The sequence below is a fragment of the Microcaecilia unicolor genome, chromosome 6 (genome assembly GCF_901765095.1).
Source record: "Microcaecilia unicolor chromosome 6, aMicUni1.1, whole genome shotgun sequence".
Lineage (NCBI taxonomy): Eukaryota > Metazoa > Chordata > Amphibia > Gymnophiona > Siphonopidae > Microcaecilia > Microcaecilia unicolor.
The window spans coordinates 111,531,453-111,548,566 of record NC_044036.1 but is presented as its reverse complement, the minus strand read 5'-3'; the positions used below and the strand labels follow the sequence as shown (position 1 = coordinate 111,548,566).

At 41.4% G+C, this 17,114-nt stretch overlaps 1 protein-coding gene across 5 annotated transcripts in view; it reads right to left on the bottom strand.

The window, feature by feature from the left end:
- Positions 1-1,486: 1,486 nt before the first annotated feature.
- Positions 1,487-17,114, bottom strand: part of EXTL2 (exostosin like glycosyltransferase 2) — a 29,413-nt gene continuing 13,785 nt past the window's right edge. For 4 of the 5 annotated variants that reach the window (XM_030207482.1, XM_030207481.1, XM_030207484.1 and 1 more), the window contains 2 exons: positions 6,604-6,674; positions 1,487-2,054 (listed from right to left, as the gene is read on the bottom strand). In XM_030207482.1, coding sequence (XP_030063342.1) covers positions 1,563-2,054; positions 6,604-6,674 — 563 coding nt within the window. In that variant the 3' untranslated portion in view covers positions 1,487-1,562. The remainder of the gene's footprint in view (positions 2,055-6,603; positions 6,675-17,114) is intronic. The other variant, XM_030207485.1, reaches the window with a different exon arrangement.

Genomic DNA, 17,114 nt, shown 5'->3' with positions numbered 1-17,114 from the left:
CTTGTGATACTGGGCATATCACTTATCCTCCACGGGCCCATGTTCAAAAACTTTAGATGATCAAAAGCCCCACCCAAACAGCGCTCCAAAATTAGCGCTGGAACAGAGAAAGTACCTGCATACAATAAATGAAACCGCTTTGGTTGAACCACAGAAAGGCAGTACTTCAAAATCCATGACCCTAACTTCAGTAGGCTTTTGCATTGTGCTCTCAGCTTGTATCACATGGCAGGAAGTTCTAGAGTTATCATAGATATGTGTCCTTTTATAAAGCCAGTTTGGTCTAGAAGCATTAAACCATCCAGGGTCTTGGATAATCATATAGCCAGTACATTAGCAACAATTTTGTTTTCAAAACTATGCAAGGAAATAGGCTGTAGCTGAAAGTATATAGGGGATTTTTTTCCCCTGGCTTCTGCCAATAAAACAATAGTGGCTTCAAAAAAGGATCTAGAAGCTAGATTATACTGTAAATATGTATTATATAGTTTCAAGAGCCAAAGAGATAGCCAAGTTCAACACATATAAAGCCAAATGCTATAGAGGCTTTACAATGATTGAATAGCATTCCTATTTCTTGAAGATTTTCTAGTGAGGTAGATCCAAGGAGGATATCAAGTAGTCTTTATTGGAAACAGCTTAAAGACAACCCGACACGGCCATGTTTCAGCCCAAAGGCCTGCTTCAGGGGTCAGGTAGATCTCTGATGTTATGGCAGAAATGCTTAACAAGAGTATTGTCAAAGCCCTGGATGTAGAATCCCTGTGATATCCTCAATGGGACAAAAACACCTAGTTGCAGTAGCCATCCAACCAGCAAGAGTCGGTGGCAATACTACTACAAATCATTTCTATAGCGCTACCAGTCGTACGCAGCACTTCACAATTGAATATGAAGCAAAGACAGTCCCTGCTCAAAAGAGCTTACAATCTAAATCAGGACAGACAGGACAAATAAGGGATAAGGGAAGGACAGCCAGGAAAAGGGGTATCAAATTGCGATTTTTAAATTTTCTCCAGACTCAGAAGACTTACAGCAAGAGAATTATTTTATACTTTCTTACAAACAATATTGAAATTTCCGTAGGCTGCTAGGCTACCTTTGCAGAGGATTTTCTATGTGACCTCTACTAAAAAAGATCTTCTGAACTCTTGTTAAGAATTTCTGCCATGACATCAGATATCTACCTGACCCCTGAGGCAGGCCTTTGTGCCAAAACACGGCCGTGTCAGGTCGTCTTTAAGCTGTTTCCAATAAAGACTACTTGATATCCTCCTTGGATCTACCTCACTATTTTGTTTGTCGCTCACGGTCACGTAAGACTTGCTCCTCCTTTTCGCTTGTCTTGTCCTGCACAAATATTCAGCAGCACTAGCCAGGTATATGCTGCTGAATATCCAGATTTGGTCTAGTCGGTGTGATTTAAGCAGGCAGAAGCCACTTCTGTCCAGACGAATTGTTTCAAATATCAACCCCATAGATATTAACATGTTAAAAAAAATCCCTAGAAAAATATAAAACATAAAAACTTTAAACCTCTGTATGAGAAAGATTTTACATCATTACAGTTTAGTCTTGTGATTAGCATAATTAGGAAAGCCAAACTGAGAAATCATAATGTTGGAATACTTCAAAGGCATACCGCCATAGACAGCAACCAGCTTATTTAGACAGTAAGATCGCTGTAGCAAATGCTCTGCCCGATGCCACATGCCAGAATAACCACTACTTGTCTCTTTTTCTAAGTTCCTGATGTCCACCGGCTTCACAAACACTCCCGAAGGTTTCCCAGTCTGCTTGGCAACTATAAAATTCATTGCAATGTCGTCGCAGTTCTGAGTTTCATCTATTAAAGAATGCACAGCTTCAGGCTGCCTTGGAAAGAGCTCGAGATACCGCCGGTGGAAGAAAGCTGCTCCTATCAGGATCAGGGAGTACAAGTCTCCAGTCCCTGACTCGGGGTTCTGCAGTTCAAAGCTGCCGTAGCTGTACACACCAGAAGGAGTTGAGATGTGTTTTCTTGGAACAAAGCCAACAATCTGGTCTGGAAATTGCTGTTAAAACAGAAGTCAAATTTTACTAAGATAACCAAACAGCACTCTTAAAATTTATTGAGTATAAAAACAAAAGGGCTGGTTGCTATAATAGAAGACTTGCATTTCCTTAGTGCTACAAGACTAGTTTCTTTGTCTTTTGTTTCTTGCTGTAGAGACTAATTAATGCACAAGCTACTTGTTGAGAAAAACAAAATATGTAGAGCTATGTTCTCCAGCATGATGTGTTTTCATACCTTTGAGATTTTCTGCAGTATTCCAATGCTGTGTGTACTTTTCATGGCATGACATGTATAGAAAAGTATTGGTGCTAGTTCTTGTAATCATAAGAAAAAACAACAGTTTGTGTAACTATAAGAAGAAACGGTTACAAGATAATAAGATTGATGATTAAAAGAGGTTTTTGAAAGCCAATGATGATGAAGCCCAGCTCTCCGAAGTAAAATACAAAATCAAAAATTATGAAAGTATTTACTGGAGGCTTCTAGAGGCTTTTTCTTCTGAACAAGCACTTTATCTTTACAAATGATAAGATTGAAGAATAGTGCTGTTTTGTGACGCCATATATAGAAATCTCCCTACTTTGTTTTGATATATGACATGTATAGAAACAGAGAATACTGTATACCAGCCACTGATCAGAAAAGTTTCTCTAGTTGGCCTGTTTTGCCTATGCAAATTCCATCCTCTCTGATTTTCCATCCCACCTATTCTCACTGTTCCATGGGCATCTACAATCCTTTCTGTAAAGATAAACCTCTTACCATACTCCTGTGTTTACTCCTATGTTTATTCCTTGTAACTCTATTTGCTTTATAACTTTTAACATCAAACATGCTTGCATCTTGTACATTATGTATACTGCTCAATGTCTCTTCGGACAATTCTTACTCCTCTCCCTCTAGGGTATATACATATTCATCAAAGTTTGAATTGTTTTGCTCAGCCTGTGACTACGATTCCACATGAAGCTGCCTTTTGCAACTGGCAGGTTGTTATTACTTTACTTTTAAGCAATTCCAAGTATCTTTTCAATGTAGTTGGAATGGCTCCAAAGGCTTCCACTATAATTGGTAGTACTTTCGATTTTTTATTACATAGGCTTTCACTTTCAGTTAGTAGATTCCTTTATTCTATCCACTCCTACCCTAGCTGGGATAATATTTAACCATCTCTCTGACCTCATGTGCCCCGTTCTACTCACCTTATTTTCTAACTCTTCTTATCTCTTACCTATATGTTCCATCTTTGCTTATACCCTTCACTGTCACTTAAAATGTTCTATTACATATTGTACTGACATTGTAAGTAATATAGTATGTCATACTTTGTATTGTTATTTGAATATTTTTACTGCTTTAATTGCTTATTGCTCATGTTTGATTTATTCTAACTGCACACCGCCTTGAGTAAATTCCTTCAAAAAGGCGGTAAATAAATCCTAATAAACTATTTAAAAAAAAAAGATTTGTGACTCTTACAAGTTTTTTCTTGCACACGATTTTCTCTTTTTCTTCTATTATTGTTATATCTGGTGTATTATATTCCAAATTATGGTCCAACTGAATTTAAAAGTCCCATAAAGTAAGAGTGTGTGAGAGACATGACTGGCTGTGGGTTCACCGGACCAGGTTTTGGAAGAATGAGAATTCGGCATGCTCTTTTATGCTCATTGCTGTATGCGACACTACTGTGGTGCCATTTCACTCAGGGGTGAATTTTATGACAGGAAACCTATGTGAATCATATAAAAAGACAACTATTTATAAAAGCAACACAGGTACCTATGTGCCTTTATTTTATAAAACAGTCACCAGTACCAGCCCCAACAACATTCAAATGCCAGTGCACAAATTTACACTGCTCCATAAAAGATGCATAAAATGTACTTACAAACTTACATGTGCCTGGCATATTTTAGAAATACTCATGTACATTGCAACTCTAACTTTACTTCACCCAAACTGCATCCTAGGAATGCCTACATGTGGTCTGTGCACAATCTTTCAGCACAAACACTTTCCATGTTAATATGTGGCCGTGCAATTTTAGAAAAGGCCTTTTCTGTGTTTAAAACATGCTTTACAAGGGAAAAGGACTTGATATACAGGCTTTCTGTGGTTACAAATCAAAGTGGTTTACATACTATATACAAGTACTTATTTGTACCTGGGGCAATGGAGGGTTAAGTGACTTCCCCAGAGTCACAAGAGCTACAGTGGGAATTGAACCCAGGATCAAAGTCCACTGTACTAACTGCTAGGCTACTCCTTCACTCCATAAGTGGAAAAGCATTTGTAAAATTACTCCTTTTAAGAACAGAGCAAACTGTTAATTGCAAACAAAACTTTTCCAGAGAAGGGGAGATGGTAGAACTAGAGGACATGAACTGAGGTTGCAGGTGGGGGGTTGATTTAACAGTAATGTCAGGAAGTACTTTTTCATGGAAAGGGTGGTGAATGCCTAGAATACCCTTTTGCGGGAGGTGGTGGAGACAAAAATGGTAACAGAATTCAAAATTGCATAGGTTTGTCTCTTTGCGGATGATACCAAACTCTGCAACAGAGTGGACACCCCAGAGGGCGTGAATGACATGAGGAAGGACCTAGTGAAGTTGGAGGAAAGGACCGATATTTGGCAACTAAGATTTAATCCCAAAAAATGCAGGTCATGCACTTGGGTCACAAGAATTCGAGGGAATGGTACAGTGTAGGGGGTGAAGTGCTTCAGTGTATGAAGGAAGAGCGAGACTTGGGGGTGATTGTGTCTGATGACCTTAATGCTTCAAAACAGGTAGAAAAAGCGACGGTCAAAGCCAGAAGAATGCTTGGGTGCATAAAGAGAGGCATGACCAGCAGGAAAAAGGAGGTGATAGTACCATTGTATAAGTCTCTAGTGAGGCCCCATTTGGAATACTGTGTGCAATTCTGGAGACCGCACCCAAGGAAAGATATAAACAAGATGGAGTCAGTCCAGAGGGCAGCTACAAAATTAGTAAGCGGTCTTGAACGCAAAAATTATAGGGACAGGCTTATGAACCTCAACATGTATACACTGGAAGAGAGGAGGGAGAGAGGAGACATGATAGAGACTTTTAAATATCTCAAGGACATTTATGTATAGGCAGAGAGCCTTTTTCAACTGAAGGAGAGCTCTAGAATGAAGGGGCATATGACGAAGTTAAGAGGTAATAGGCTTAGGAGTAATCTAAGGAAGTACTATTTCACTGGAAGGGTGGTGGAGGCATGGAATGGCCTCACCGTGGAAGTTGTGGAGTCGAGGACTGTTCCAGAATTTTAAAAGGCATGAGATAAGCATGTGGGATTGCTTAGGAAAAGGAAGAGTTAGGAGTTACAGAGGATGGGCAGACTGGAAGGGTCATATGGCCTTTATCTGCCATTGTGTGTTTCTATGTTTCTAAACACAAAGGATTCCTATATGGAAAGATAATGAAAGCAAAATAAAACTTAGTAGTGCTTAGACAGTAACTCCAGTAATTGGGAAATAAGGCAGTGCCAGGTAGACTTCCATGGTCTGTGCCCAGATTATGGCTAGACACATCTGGATGAACTGGAGTAGGTTTCAACGGAATGCCAGTAGTTGGAGAATATGTCCAGGGACAGGTAGAGTTCTACAGTCTGTGTCCTAAAAATGGCAAGGACAGATCAAGATCAAGAAAAAGTATGTTATGCTGCAAAACATGCTATGAATTTATATCTTATTGGGCAGTCTGGATGGACTGTGCAGGCCTTTATCTACTTTCATCTACTATGTTACTTGCACAAAGCAGCTCATTGTGAAGTACTTTGAAAATGTGCTTCTACTATAAAACATGCTTAAGCACGCATGCCCAAGTTTAGCATAAAATTCAACTTTGTTTCTGAAATGTCTCAGAAGAGCCTCAGACTTGTGTACTTGAAGATAACAGCCTTTAGCTTGGGTGCTAGTAGAATGTGTATGAATCTGAAGGACTGCAGAACAGTGGGGTAGCTAGGTGGGGCCACCTCAAATTTCGTCCAGACCCCTGGTTTTGCTGGCGGGGGTCCCCAGTCTCCAGCGCAGCCATGTTTGCTGCCCTGCTCTTTCTTCCTCCTGACGTCCTGCACGTCCCTTTAAATGAAACTGAGCATGCTCAGTTTCATGTAAAGCAACGTGCACAGGACGTCAGCAAGAAGAAAGAGCAGGGCAGCAAACGTGGCTGCGCTGGAGACTGGCGCTGAAGGCGGCTTCGGCTGCCGGGGGTTGGGGACCTCCGCTAGCAAAGGTATTTGCTACTGTGGGGTGCGGCGGGAGGAGTGACGAGGCGGTGAGGCGGCAGACTAAAATGTGCCCCCCCCACCTCAGGCTCTGGCCCCTCCCACCGCAAGGTCTGGCTACGCCCCTGCTGCAGAGAGGTTATCGTTAAAAAGAAAACAGTTCCCATCAGAGGTGTAGTATTTACTTGCACTAACTTTAGGAAAAAATTGTGTTTGGCAACAAACAAGCACCACAACCACAGAAAACAGGCAGCTTCCTCTAGAGCCTTTGAGTAAAATATACGAACACTGACCTGCCAAACAGAGAAAGCAAAAGCCACGTCATGTGCACTAACCAAGGTGTCATCATCCATCATCAAAACAGCTGAAATACAAGAAAGAAATACTGTTTTTTTATTTATCTAAGTGCAAATGAAAATTTAACATACTGTATAACGTGCATTTAATCACAAAGGGGACTAGTTTCTAGTTGCAATAGATTAGTTAAAGCAGGGCTTCACTACCACCAACATAAAGTTTATGGGGGAACTTCTATGAATGGTGCTAAGTAATACTCTATAAAGGGCGCACACCTTAAGTAGAATAGTGCTTAGGCGCAGATGCCATATCTAATTTTTGGGCGCTGCACTTACGCCTGCTGAAACCAAGTGTAAACGCCGGCACCCAAGATAGGCAAACGTAGGCCAAATTCTATAATTCCCTGCGCAATTTTGGAAAACCTCCTTTTCAGATACGTGCTGGAAAAGTTGGGTGCCGATCCTTATAGATTAGTGAACAGCCAGATGTCTAATCAAAGCCAATTAACTGCAATAATTCGTTGTTAGTGCCTAATTATTGCTAGCTGGGGGCTTGCTAATTACGTTGGGTATGCATCCTGGGCAACCACCCAAATTTTGGCACCCAACTCTGGGTGCAATATGTAGAATCTGAGGGCAGTAGTCCAGATCTACGCAGAAAATTTTGGGGCATCTATTTATCACGCACTTCTTCTGTAGACTAAGCAAGGTCATCATGTGCGACGTACACAGAATGCCTGGGATTTAAAAAGACATTAAGAGGGAGATTCTATAGATGGTGCCTAAAAAATTGGCGTGGAAATCAGTGCTAACTGTATTCTATACATGGCACCTAGATTTAGGCGCGGTATATAGCTTATGCTTAGTTAATATTCCAGCGCCTGAAATTACATTCCTCCATTTAGACCAACGAAAACGTGGCTTAAATCCTGGAAAGTAGATTTAAGCGCATTGGGCCATATTCTACAACTACATATGTAAATTTCGGAACGCCGACGAAACACCTGCCCACCCATAACCACGCCCATTTTTGCCTGCAAGTGTTAAAAGTTAGGCGCCCTGCATTACTGAATGCACTTAGTGAGTTGTGCATGTAAATTTTAACTATTGCTAATTAGTGTTCATTAGTGCTCGTTAAGTGCTGTTATCAATGCTGACTAGCTTTGTAAGCCAATTAAGTTATGCCCATTGTTATAGAACACGCTTGGATTTTGGCACGGATCTCTAGGCACGCTATATAGAATCCGGGGGTAATTTCTTCATAGAGTGCCCAAGACATTGTTTTTAAAAGGTACCTATTTTATGCTTACTTTATAATGGCTATTATGAAAAACACATTTACAACAAATGGTTTTTGGTGGGTTTTTAAAATAATAATAATAATAAGTTCCCCTGATTTCTTACCCTTCCCCATGCACATCTATGTGCTCAATTGAGAGGTTTGGCTTCTTATAAGAAGATGTTTTTATAAAACTACCCCTAAAGATACATCAGGAGAGGTCAAGATGGTGAATCAGACAAACACAGATGTATGAGCTCCACAGAACCAGATGTTACCTGTTCAAGCCTCTTTTCCCTTGTCTTCTTGAAGAGGAAAGGGAAGGCTCAGTTTGTTCCCTCACCACCACCAGGTTGGAATCCCTACAGTGGTCCAAATGATGCTTGACAGCTTAGGTATTTATCCCCTCTCATATTTGGCTGCCGCTACAGCTGGGACTGCAGAGCTTTTGGCAGACATCACAGAAGGGACATCATTAAGCCCCAAGACAAGAATGGCTCCATCAGAAGTGAGAAGGTACCAAGTCGGGCCAGTATGAAGAGAGTGGAGTGGGGCCCGATATAGGAGAGATCGCCGGTGGCCGAGTTCTTTCCCCTGGGGCTGCATGCAACCAAAGGGAGAACCCAGCAAGATGAGGGTATGCTTACAACCAGCTTGACAGCGAAGGACAGTACTTTCAAAATGGGGCTGGGTATTATGGAAGAACAAACCATTGTGACCCTACAGTTACTCTAAGATGTTACACAAGGTTCAGACTCTTCCTTATTGTTTTCTGTTGAGAGCTTTAAGCAAGATTTGGATACTATTTATGAGATAGGGGGAAAGCAGGCTTGAGTTTTGAATGAGCATTCTATTAGGCTCGAGATCTTGGAGACCAGAGCGGGTGAAGTATGAGATAGTAATGTGGTCCAGATTAGAAACAGGGATGTGTTACATCGCATGATGGAACATTTTGAAAAGTAGTTCAGAATAAATCATTCAAAATTTCTAAATTCCCTGGGTCCCCTCAGTTGCACCTGTTGATACAGAGTGGAAATATTTTATGGACATACTGGGGATGACTATTGAAGGGGATAGTTATTAAGGTGCACTATACACTTCATTTGCCCCTTAACATGCAGTAAATGTCAATATGTGTTATATTACCATAGTGTACATTAATGTGTTACCATGGGAGATGCAAAGCATGCAAAACACCTTGTTACTATGTAAATTGAATAACCAACTTGTGATAAAGGCCACAAGCTGCATTATTCCTGGAAAAAGTTTTTCTGGCCAAGAGCCCAGTACGGATGGGCACATCTTAAAGAGGCTGGGCAATGTAAAGTACCCTCCTCATCAGAACCCCCAACTCCCTATGACCTCCTTCATCTGAACTCCCCTGAAAACTCCCCCATTCCAACTAAGCCCCCTCCTCTTATAGGCCTTGCGTCTTATACAGCAACTTGACCCTTACAACAGTACTGCAAGACAATGGCTAAGGGTCACTGGCGCAATTTCGAACCTGGTGCTGGCATGGGCAAGAGTGCCCGGTGCTAGCTGGGGAACGCAGCTGCCCCTTACTCCTAATACCCTAGGAATTTTTAAAGGTAGGTCTGCGGGGGAGGGGTGCGATTTAACTTACATTTCCCGGCCCATCAAAGATATGGCCCTGAAGCATCAGGCTGCAACTAATTATGCATTATGTTAGCCATCATTTACTATGTTATCCTATATGGCATAGCAAAGAAAACAGTAGTAGACCAACAGGTCTAGATAAACAAATCGCATGGCATTAATGATTTGTTTTATAAACGTATATATATGGCTAGATATTCTCACAATGATCCTTTAACTTTTGTATGAAATTCTGACATGCCAAATATGAATATTCCTAGTCTTTCTCTTTTCCTGCTTTGAAATAATCTCAAACATTATGGTATACTAGTCAGTAGACAGATGATTAAGTGAAGCTTACGTGAAGTTCAAAACAGGATTGTGACATAACTCTTTCACCATACAGGGACGTTGTTTACATCACTGCATTTTTTATGGCTTCCTTTATCCACTCTTAATTTGCCACCTGAATTGGTATCATTGTACGACAGCTTTATATACTCAGGATGGACCAGCCAGTTGCTTTATTAGTGAATGTCAGGATGAAGGCAAAAAGCGCAGCATTAACAAATCTGCTTCACATGCAGTTCTTTGATAAACGTTCTCCTTCCCCAGTTTCCTCTTCTCCCACCGGTACTGATTTGTTTGTTTGAATTATCATTTCCTACACACACTTTCCAGTCTCAGTTTTTTCCTCTTCACACATATTTTTTTCCTTTCCACACTCTTGTTTCAAACATTTTACTTAATGTTTCCAGTTTTATTACCTTATTTATAATGGTGCTTTTAAGATTGCTTATGTTATATTCCTTTTAGATAGTTTCCTTTGAGGATTGTTTAACCCCCAACTACAGACACTTGTGTTTAGAAGTTTTATGGTCTGTTGTGTACCAAGGATTTATGCTTCTTTTAATCCTGCAGTGTAATTGACATGGGATATGGTTTTTATTTACGCAACACAAATGTAAATATACATTTACATATTTTTAATGATAGCTACCTTTAAAGTAGAAATGTAGTTCCATGTTTGTTTTAATAATTAGCTGTGCAATATCACATTCAGTAAGTTTAGACCTAATACGTTTTGTAACTTTAAATATATTTATATCGATTGAAAATTTATTTGTTACATTTGTATCCCACATTTTCCCACCTATTTGCAGGCTCAATGTGGCTTACATAGTACTGTAAAGGCATTCACCAAGTCCAGTTGAGAAACAAATACATGATGATGTGGTCAAATAAGGTTCAGGCACAATGGGGATCAAAGAGAGGAAAGGTTATATAGAGGGGCATAATCGAACGCAAACGCCCATGTGTAAGAACGTCCATCTCCGAGAACAGGTCGTGAAGAGGTGGGCCGAATCGTATTTTCGAAAAAGATGGACGTTTATCTTTAGTCTCGAAAATACGGTTTGTGCCAGGCAAATGCATTGGATGTGGGCGTTTGTTTAAGCTGGGCGTTTTCGTTTTTCAGCGATAATCGAAACCGAAGCGTCCCAGCTCAAAAACGACCAAATCCAAGGCTTTGGGTCGTGGGAGGGGCCAGGATTCATAGTGCACTGGTCCCCCTCACATGCCAGGACACCAACTGGGCACCCTAGGGGGCACTTTCAAAAAATAGGAAAAAAAACTTAAATTACCTCCCAGGAGCATTGCTCCTTTACCTTGGGTGCTAAGACCCCCAAATCCCCCCAAAACCCACTCCCCACAACTCAACACCATTACCATACTACTACTACTACTACTTGAAGGGGGGCACCTACATGTGGGTACAGTGGGTTTTGGGGGGGGGTTAGAGGGCTCCCATTTACCACCACAAGTGGTACAGGTAGGGGGGGATGGGCCTGGGTCCACCTGCCTGAAGTGCACTGCATTACCCACTAAAACTGCTCCAGGGACAGGACTTGTTGCTGCTGTATAACCTTGGCACAGCAGTTCACACCGTAAGACTAATCTCGCTGAAAACGTCCTTTATGTCAATAACCGCGTTTACTCACAGTTAACTACAGATCAGAGGTTGTGCCCCACTGGCAACGAGTCTCCCTGGTACTAAGATTAGCAGTAGGTCAGAGCTGGCAGAATGGTGTACAATGCCCTCTTTCAGCAACATTCAAGGTAAGAACTAAGTTCTGTAACATGGCTAACAAATGAAAGGGATCTAAAACGGACTTACAAAAATGGCCACTACCTCGTGGACTACCGGAAACAAAACAGGGCACACTCTGACCCAGTAAGCAGAGGGAAAAGCACCATGGGAGAAGAGCCTACCAACTACCAACATCGTGAGACTGTAACACAAGCTAGTGAAATCACAGAGCCCAATACCCTAAACCCACCACAATGCAATGCTGATGTGACCCTGCAGTGCACCCGAGAGCCACATCTGACCCAGGGAAAGGCTGTGAGAGGATCGAACACATTCTGCTGTCATGGAGGTGGGTACGGAATTTGAGGGTGGCATAGAGGCTGGGAAATAAGGTTTTTGCAAGTGGGGTTTTTTTTGGTGGGAGGGGGTTAGTGACCACTGGGGGAGTCAGGAGAGGTGATTCCCGATTCCCTTCGGTGGTCATCTGGTCATTTAGGGCACTTTTTTGGGACCTGTTCGTGAGAAAAAAGGGTCCAAAAAAAGTGGCCTAAATTCTCGCTAAAAACGCCTTTCTTTTTTCCATTATCGGCCGAGAGCACCCATCTCTGCTCGGCCGATAACCACGCCCCAGTCCCGCCTTCACCACGCCTCTGACACGCCCCTGTCAACTTTATTCATTCCCGTGACGGAGTGCAGTTGAAGACGACCAAAATCGGCTTTCAATTATACCGATTTGGCCACCCACGGATGCCCATCTTCCGAACATGGGCGTTTTTCTCCTTTCGGAAATAAGCAGGATAGTGTTCATTACGAGCTTTGGTTTTCCTGTGTTGCAGAGTGTAGGTATTTATGTTGGGTTGGTAGAGTATGCTTTTTTGAACAGGTTGGTTTTTAGTGATTTCCTGAAGTTTAGATGGTCGTAGGTTGTTTTCACAGCTTTTGGCAGTGCGTTCCATAGTTGGGTGCTTATATAGAAGCTGGATGCATAGGTTGCTTTGTATTTGAGTCCTTTGCAGTTTGGGTAGTGGAGGTTTAGGTATGTTCGTGATGATCCGGTTATATTTCTGGTTGGTAGAGCTATGAGGTCTGTCATGTATCCTGGGGCCTCACCGTAGATAATTTTGTGGACCAGGGTGCAGATTTTGAAGGTAATATGTTCTTTGATTGGGAGCCATAAAAGGCCTCATTTGTATAAATGGTGCTCAGAGTTGGGCACCTTTTATTGAATAGCATTTGGTGCTGGGATTCGCACCCAATTTTGAGCATGAGAATTTACACCAATTAAAACCTTGTGTAAATTTTCATACATTGTAAGTAGTATACTATGCTACACTTTGTATTGTTATTTGAATATTTTTACTGCTGTTTGATTCAGTGGAGGAGTGGCCTAGTGGTTAGAGTACTGGTCTTGCAATCCAGAGGTGACCAGTTCAAACCCCGCTGCTGCTCCTTGTGATCTTGGGCAACTCACTTAACCCTCCATTGCCTCAGGTACAAACTTAGATTGTGAGTCCTCCTGGCACAGAGAAATATCCAGAGTACCTGAATGTAACTCACCTTGAGCTACTACTGAAAAAGGTGTGAGCAAAATCTAAATAATCCTATATAATTATTCTCACCTCCAATGTTCTATGCGTTTTGCTGCCTGTGTCTGTGGCTTTCTTCAGAGTTGGTCTGCTAGGCTCCATAGCCAAGCCTGACGTCACACAATAGCAGAAGACCCGTCCCTGCCGCCACGCCCCCTCAAGGTCGCCGCCGCTCACCCCTCCACCCCACCCCCCCAGGGTTGCCACCATTCCGCCCTGTTCTACATTTTATCTTTTTATTTTACAATAAAACTTTGCATTTCTCATTCTTTAACTCCAAGGTATCCTTTTTTCACTTTATTGTTGACCATCCTCCACTTCTGTTTTCTTTTCTATCTTTTTGTAGAGGACTTTCTCGTTTTTAGTGCTTACCCTAAATGGCACACCATTTGCTTTGGAGATAAAAAGCAGGTGGTGGTTCCTAAAGAGCCCAGAATGGGCAAATTTGTACTAAAAAGAAAAAAAGAGGGGGGGGGGGGGGGAGGAACCCCACCCATTACCAAGAAAAATAAAACTTCCATACCAGCTCTGGAATTGCTTCCAAAGTGCAGAAATTCAAGCAATTCACAAAACAAGCATTTCAGCAGCATTGTGTGCGTGTGTGTGGGGGTTATTTCCTGTGAGCTCCTATCCATGAATGCCGCAGGACAGTCTGCTCCAAATATCACAAACCACCAGGTGCTTCACTTATTTCTGTTATTTTAAGCCACTTTTCCAACACAGGGTTCTTGACAAATGACAGGATATGGAGGCCTGGCAAAAGTGTCTTCAATTATATACTACAGCCAGTTTTGAGGAACTATTTCTGAAATTAATTCCTCTTCATTTACTTCTTCTGCTACACAATATTTTGCAGTTTACAGAAGAAAAATTATTAAATTGGCATTACATGCAGCAACTCCTACTGTGTATTATTTAAAAGGAAAAAAAATTACTTAGAGGTTTAAGAACATTAAAAAGGACCCAAATTGTTCTTTGAAGAAAAAGCCTTTATGGAGAGATTAAATTCTATTTTGAACAAATGTTTGTTAGATGTGATGTTGATCACAGAAACTTCCAAATAAATGAATGATACTTGAAAACGGAAATTAGATGCCAAATTGGTGGGTTTTAAAGCTGATCCAGTGGCAGATTGGACAATCAATATTTAGATTTTCATTTCATGTGGAATTGAACAAGCAGAAAATGAGAAAAATTGCTTGTGATGATTTAGAACACACTAAAGATGTTTATCCTTGAATTAATTCCCAAAACAAGATCTAAACAGAAAAACAATTGCTAAGCCTGTAATTACAGGGCTGAAATTTCCTCCCCCTTGAGGTCTTTTCCTCATAAGTACATATAGAAGTGTTGCCATACTGGGAAAGACCTAAAGGTCCATCAAGCCCAGCATCCTGTTTCCAACAGTGGCCAATCCAGGTCACAAATACCTGGCAAGATCCCAAAAAAGTACAAAACATTTTATACTGCTTATCCCAGAAATAGTGGATTTTCCCCAAGTCCATTTAATAACGGTCTATGGACTTTTCCTTTAGGAAGCCGTCCAAACCTTTTTTAAACAACGCTAAGCTAACCACCTTTACCACATTCTCTGGTAATGAATTCCAGAGTTTAATTACACACTGAGTGAAGAAACATTTTCTCCGATTCATTTTAAATTTACTACATTGTAGCTTCATCGCATGTCCCCTAGTCCTAGTATTTTTGGAAAGCGTAAACAGACGCTTCACTTCTACCCGTTCAACTCCACTCATTTTATAGACCTATCATATCTCCCCTCAGCTGCCTTTTCTCCAAGCTGAAGAGCCCTAGCCGCTTCAGCCTTTCCTCACAGGGAAGTCGTCCCATCCCCTTTATCATTTTTGTCACCCATCTATGCATCTTTTCTATTTCCACTATATCTTTTTTGAGATGCGGTGACAAGAATTCAACACAATATTTGAGGTGTGGTTGCACCATGGAGCGATACAAATGCATTATAACATCCTCATTTTTATTTCCATTCCTTTCCTAATAATACCTAACATTCTATTTGCTTTCTTAGCCGCAGCAGCACACTGAGCAGAAGGTTTCAATGTATAATCGACGACGACACCTAGATCCCATTCTTGGTCTGTGACTCCTAACGTGGAACCTTGCATGACGTAGCTATAATTCGAGTTCCTCTTTCCCACATGCATCACTTTGCACTTGCTCACATTAAACGTCACCTGCCATTTAGACACCCAATCTCCCAGTCTCGTAAGGTCCTCTTGTAATTTTTCACAATCCTCCCGCGATTTAATGACTTTGAATAACTTTGTGTCATCAGCAAATTTAATTACCTCACTTGTTACTCCCATCTCTAGGCCATTTATAAATATGTTAAAAAGCAGCGGTCCCAGCACAGAGCCCTGGGGAACCCCACTAACTACCTTTCTCCATTGAGAATACTGATCACTTAACCTACTCTCTGTTTTCTAACTTTTAACCAGTTTTTAATCCACAATAGAACACTACCTCCTATCCCATGACTCTCCAATTTCCTCTGGAGTCTTTCATGAGGTACTTTGTCAAACGCCTGAAAATCCAGATACACAATATCAACCGGCTCACCTTTATCCACATGTTTGTTCACCCCTTCAAAGAAATGTAGTAGATTGGTGAGGCAAGATTTCCCTTCACTAAATCCATGTTGACTTTGAGGCATATTTTCAAAGCACTTAGCCTTCCAAAGTTCCATAGAAACCTATGGAACTTTGGAAGGCTAAGTGCTTTGAAAATGAGCCCCATAGTCTCATTAATCCATGCTATTGAATATGTTCTGTAATTTTGTTCTTTATAATAGTCTCTACCATTTTGCCCAGCACCGACGTCAGACTCACTGGTCTATAATTTCCTGGATCTCCTCTGGAACCTTTTTAAAAAATTGGCGTTACAGTGGCCACCCTCCAAACTTCCGGTACCATGCTCGATTTTAAGGATAAATTACATATTACTAACAATAGCTCCGCAATTTCATTTTTCAGTTCTATCGGTACTCTGGGATGAATACCATCCAGTCCAGATTTGCTACTCTTCAATTTGTAGAACTGCCCCATTACATCCTCCAGGTTTATAGAGAATTCATTCAGTTTCTCCGACTCGTCAGCTTCGAACACCATTTCTGGCACCGGTATCTCACCCAAATCTTCCTCGGTGAAGACTGAAGCAAAGAATTCATTTAATCTCTCTGCTACGGCTTTGTCTTCCCTGATCGCCCCTTTTACTTACTCCTTTTTTTAAAGGATATCATTTTTCTTGTGTTGATTAATGGTTTATTTATTTGGATTTTGCTCACACCTTTTTCAGTAGTAGCTCAAGGTGAGTTACATTCAGATACACTAGATAGTTTAGAGCCCCTTTTACCAAGCCGCGACAAAATGTGCTGGCGTTGGTACATGTTTTTCACATGTGCCGATGTCCCCTTTTACTGCAGCTGGCAAAAGGGAAGTCCTGTTTTCCTACAGGAAATGGCCGTGTGGCACTTGCCACACAGCCTTTTTTTTTGGGGGGGGGGGGGGAGCCCTTACCGCCAACCATCGGGCAATAAGGGCTCCCGCGCTAACCCAGCAGTAACTGGCCAGCACGCAACACTGCCCAATTACCGCTGGGTAGACTCCGGCGCTACAAAAAATAAATACATTTTTGTAGTGTTGGAAAATGACGGCGCACTAGGGGTGGGAAGTACCGCCGGGCTGCTATGGTAGCCCAGCGGTACTTCCTGTATAGCGAGCAGTAAGCCCGCGTTGGGCTTACCGCCGCTTAGTAAAAGGAGCCTTTAATTTTTTAAATAAATTATATAAATTTAATAAAATGTGTAACAGAAGAATAAATTCAGGCAACCTTTTTGGGTTTCATTACTATGCAGTGTTTTCCACCTGCCTTGTTTTGGCTGCATAAATAGTAAAAATACCCTATTTAACAGCAGACATAAAAG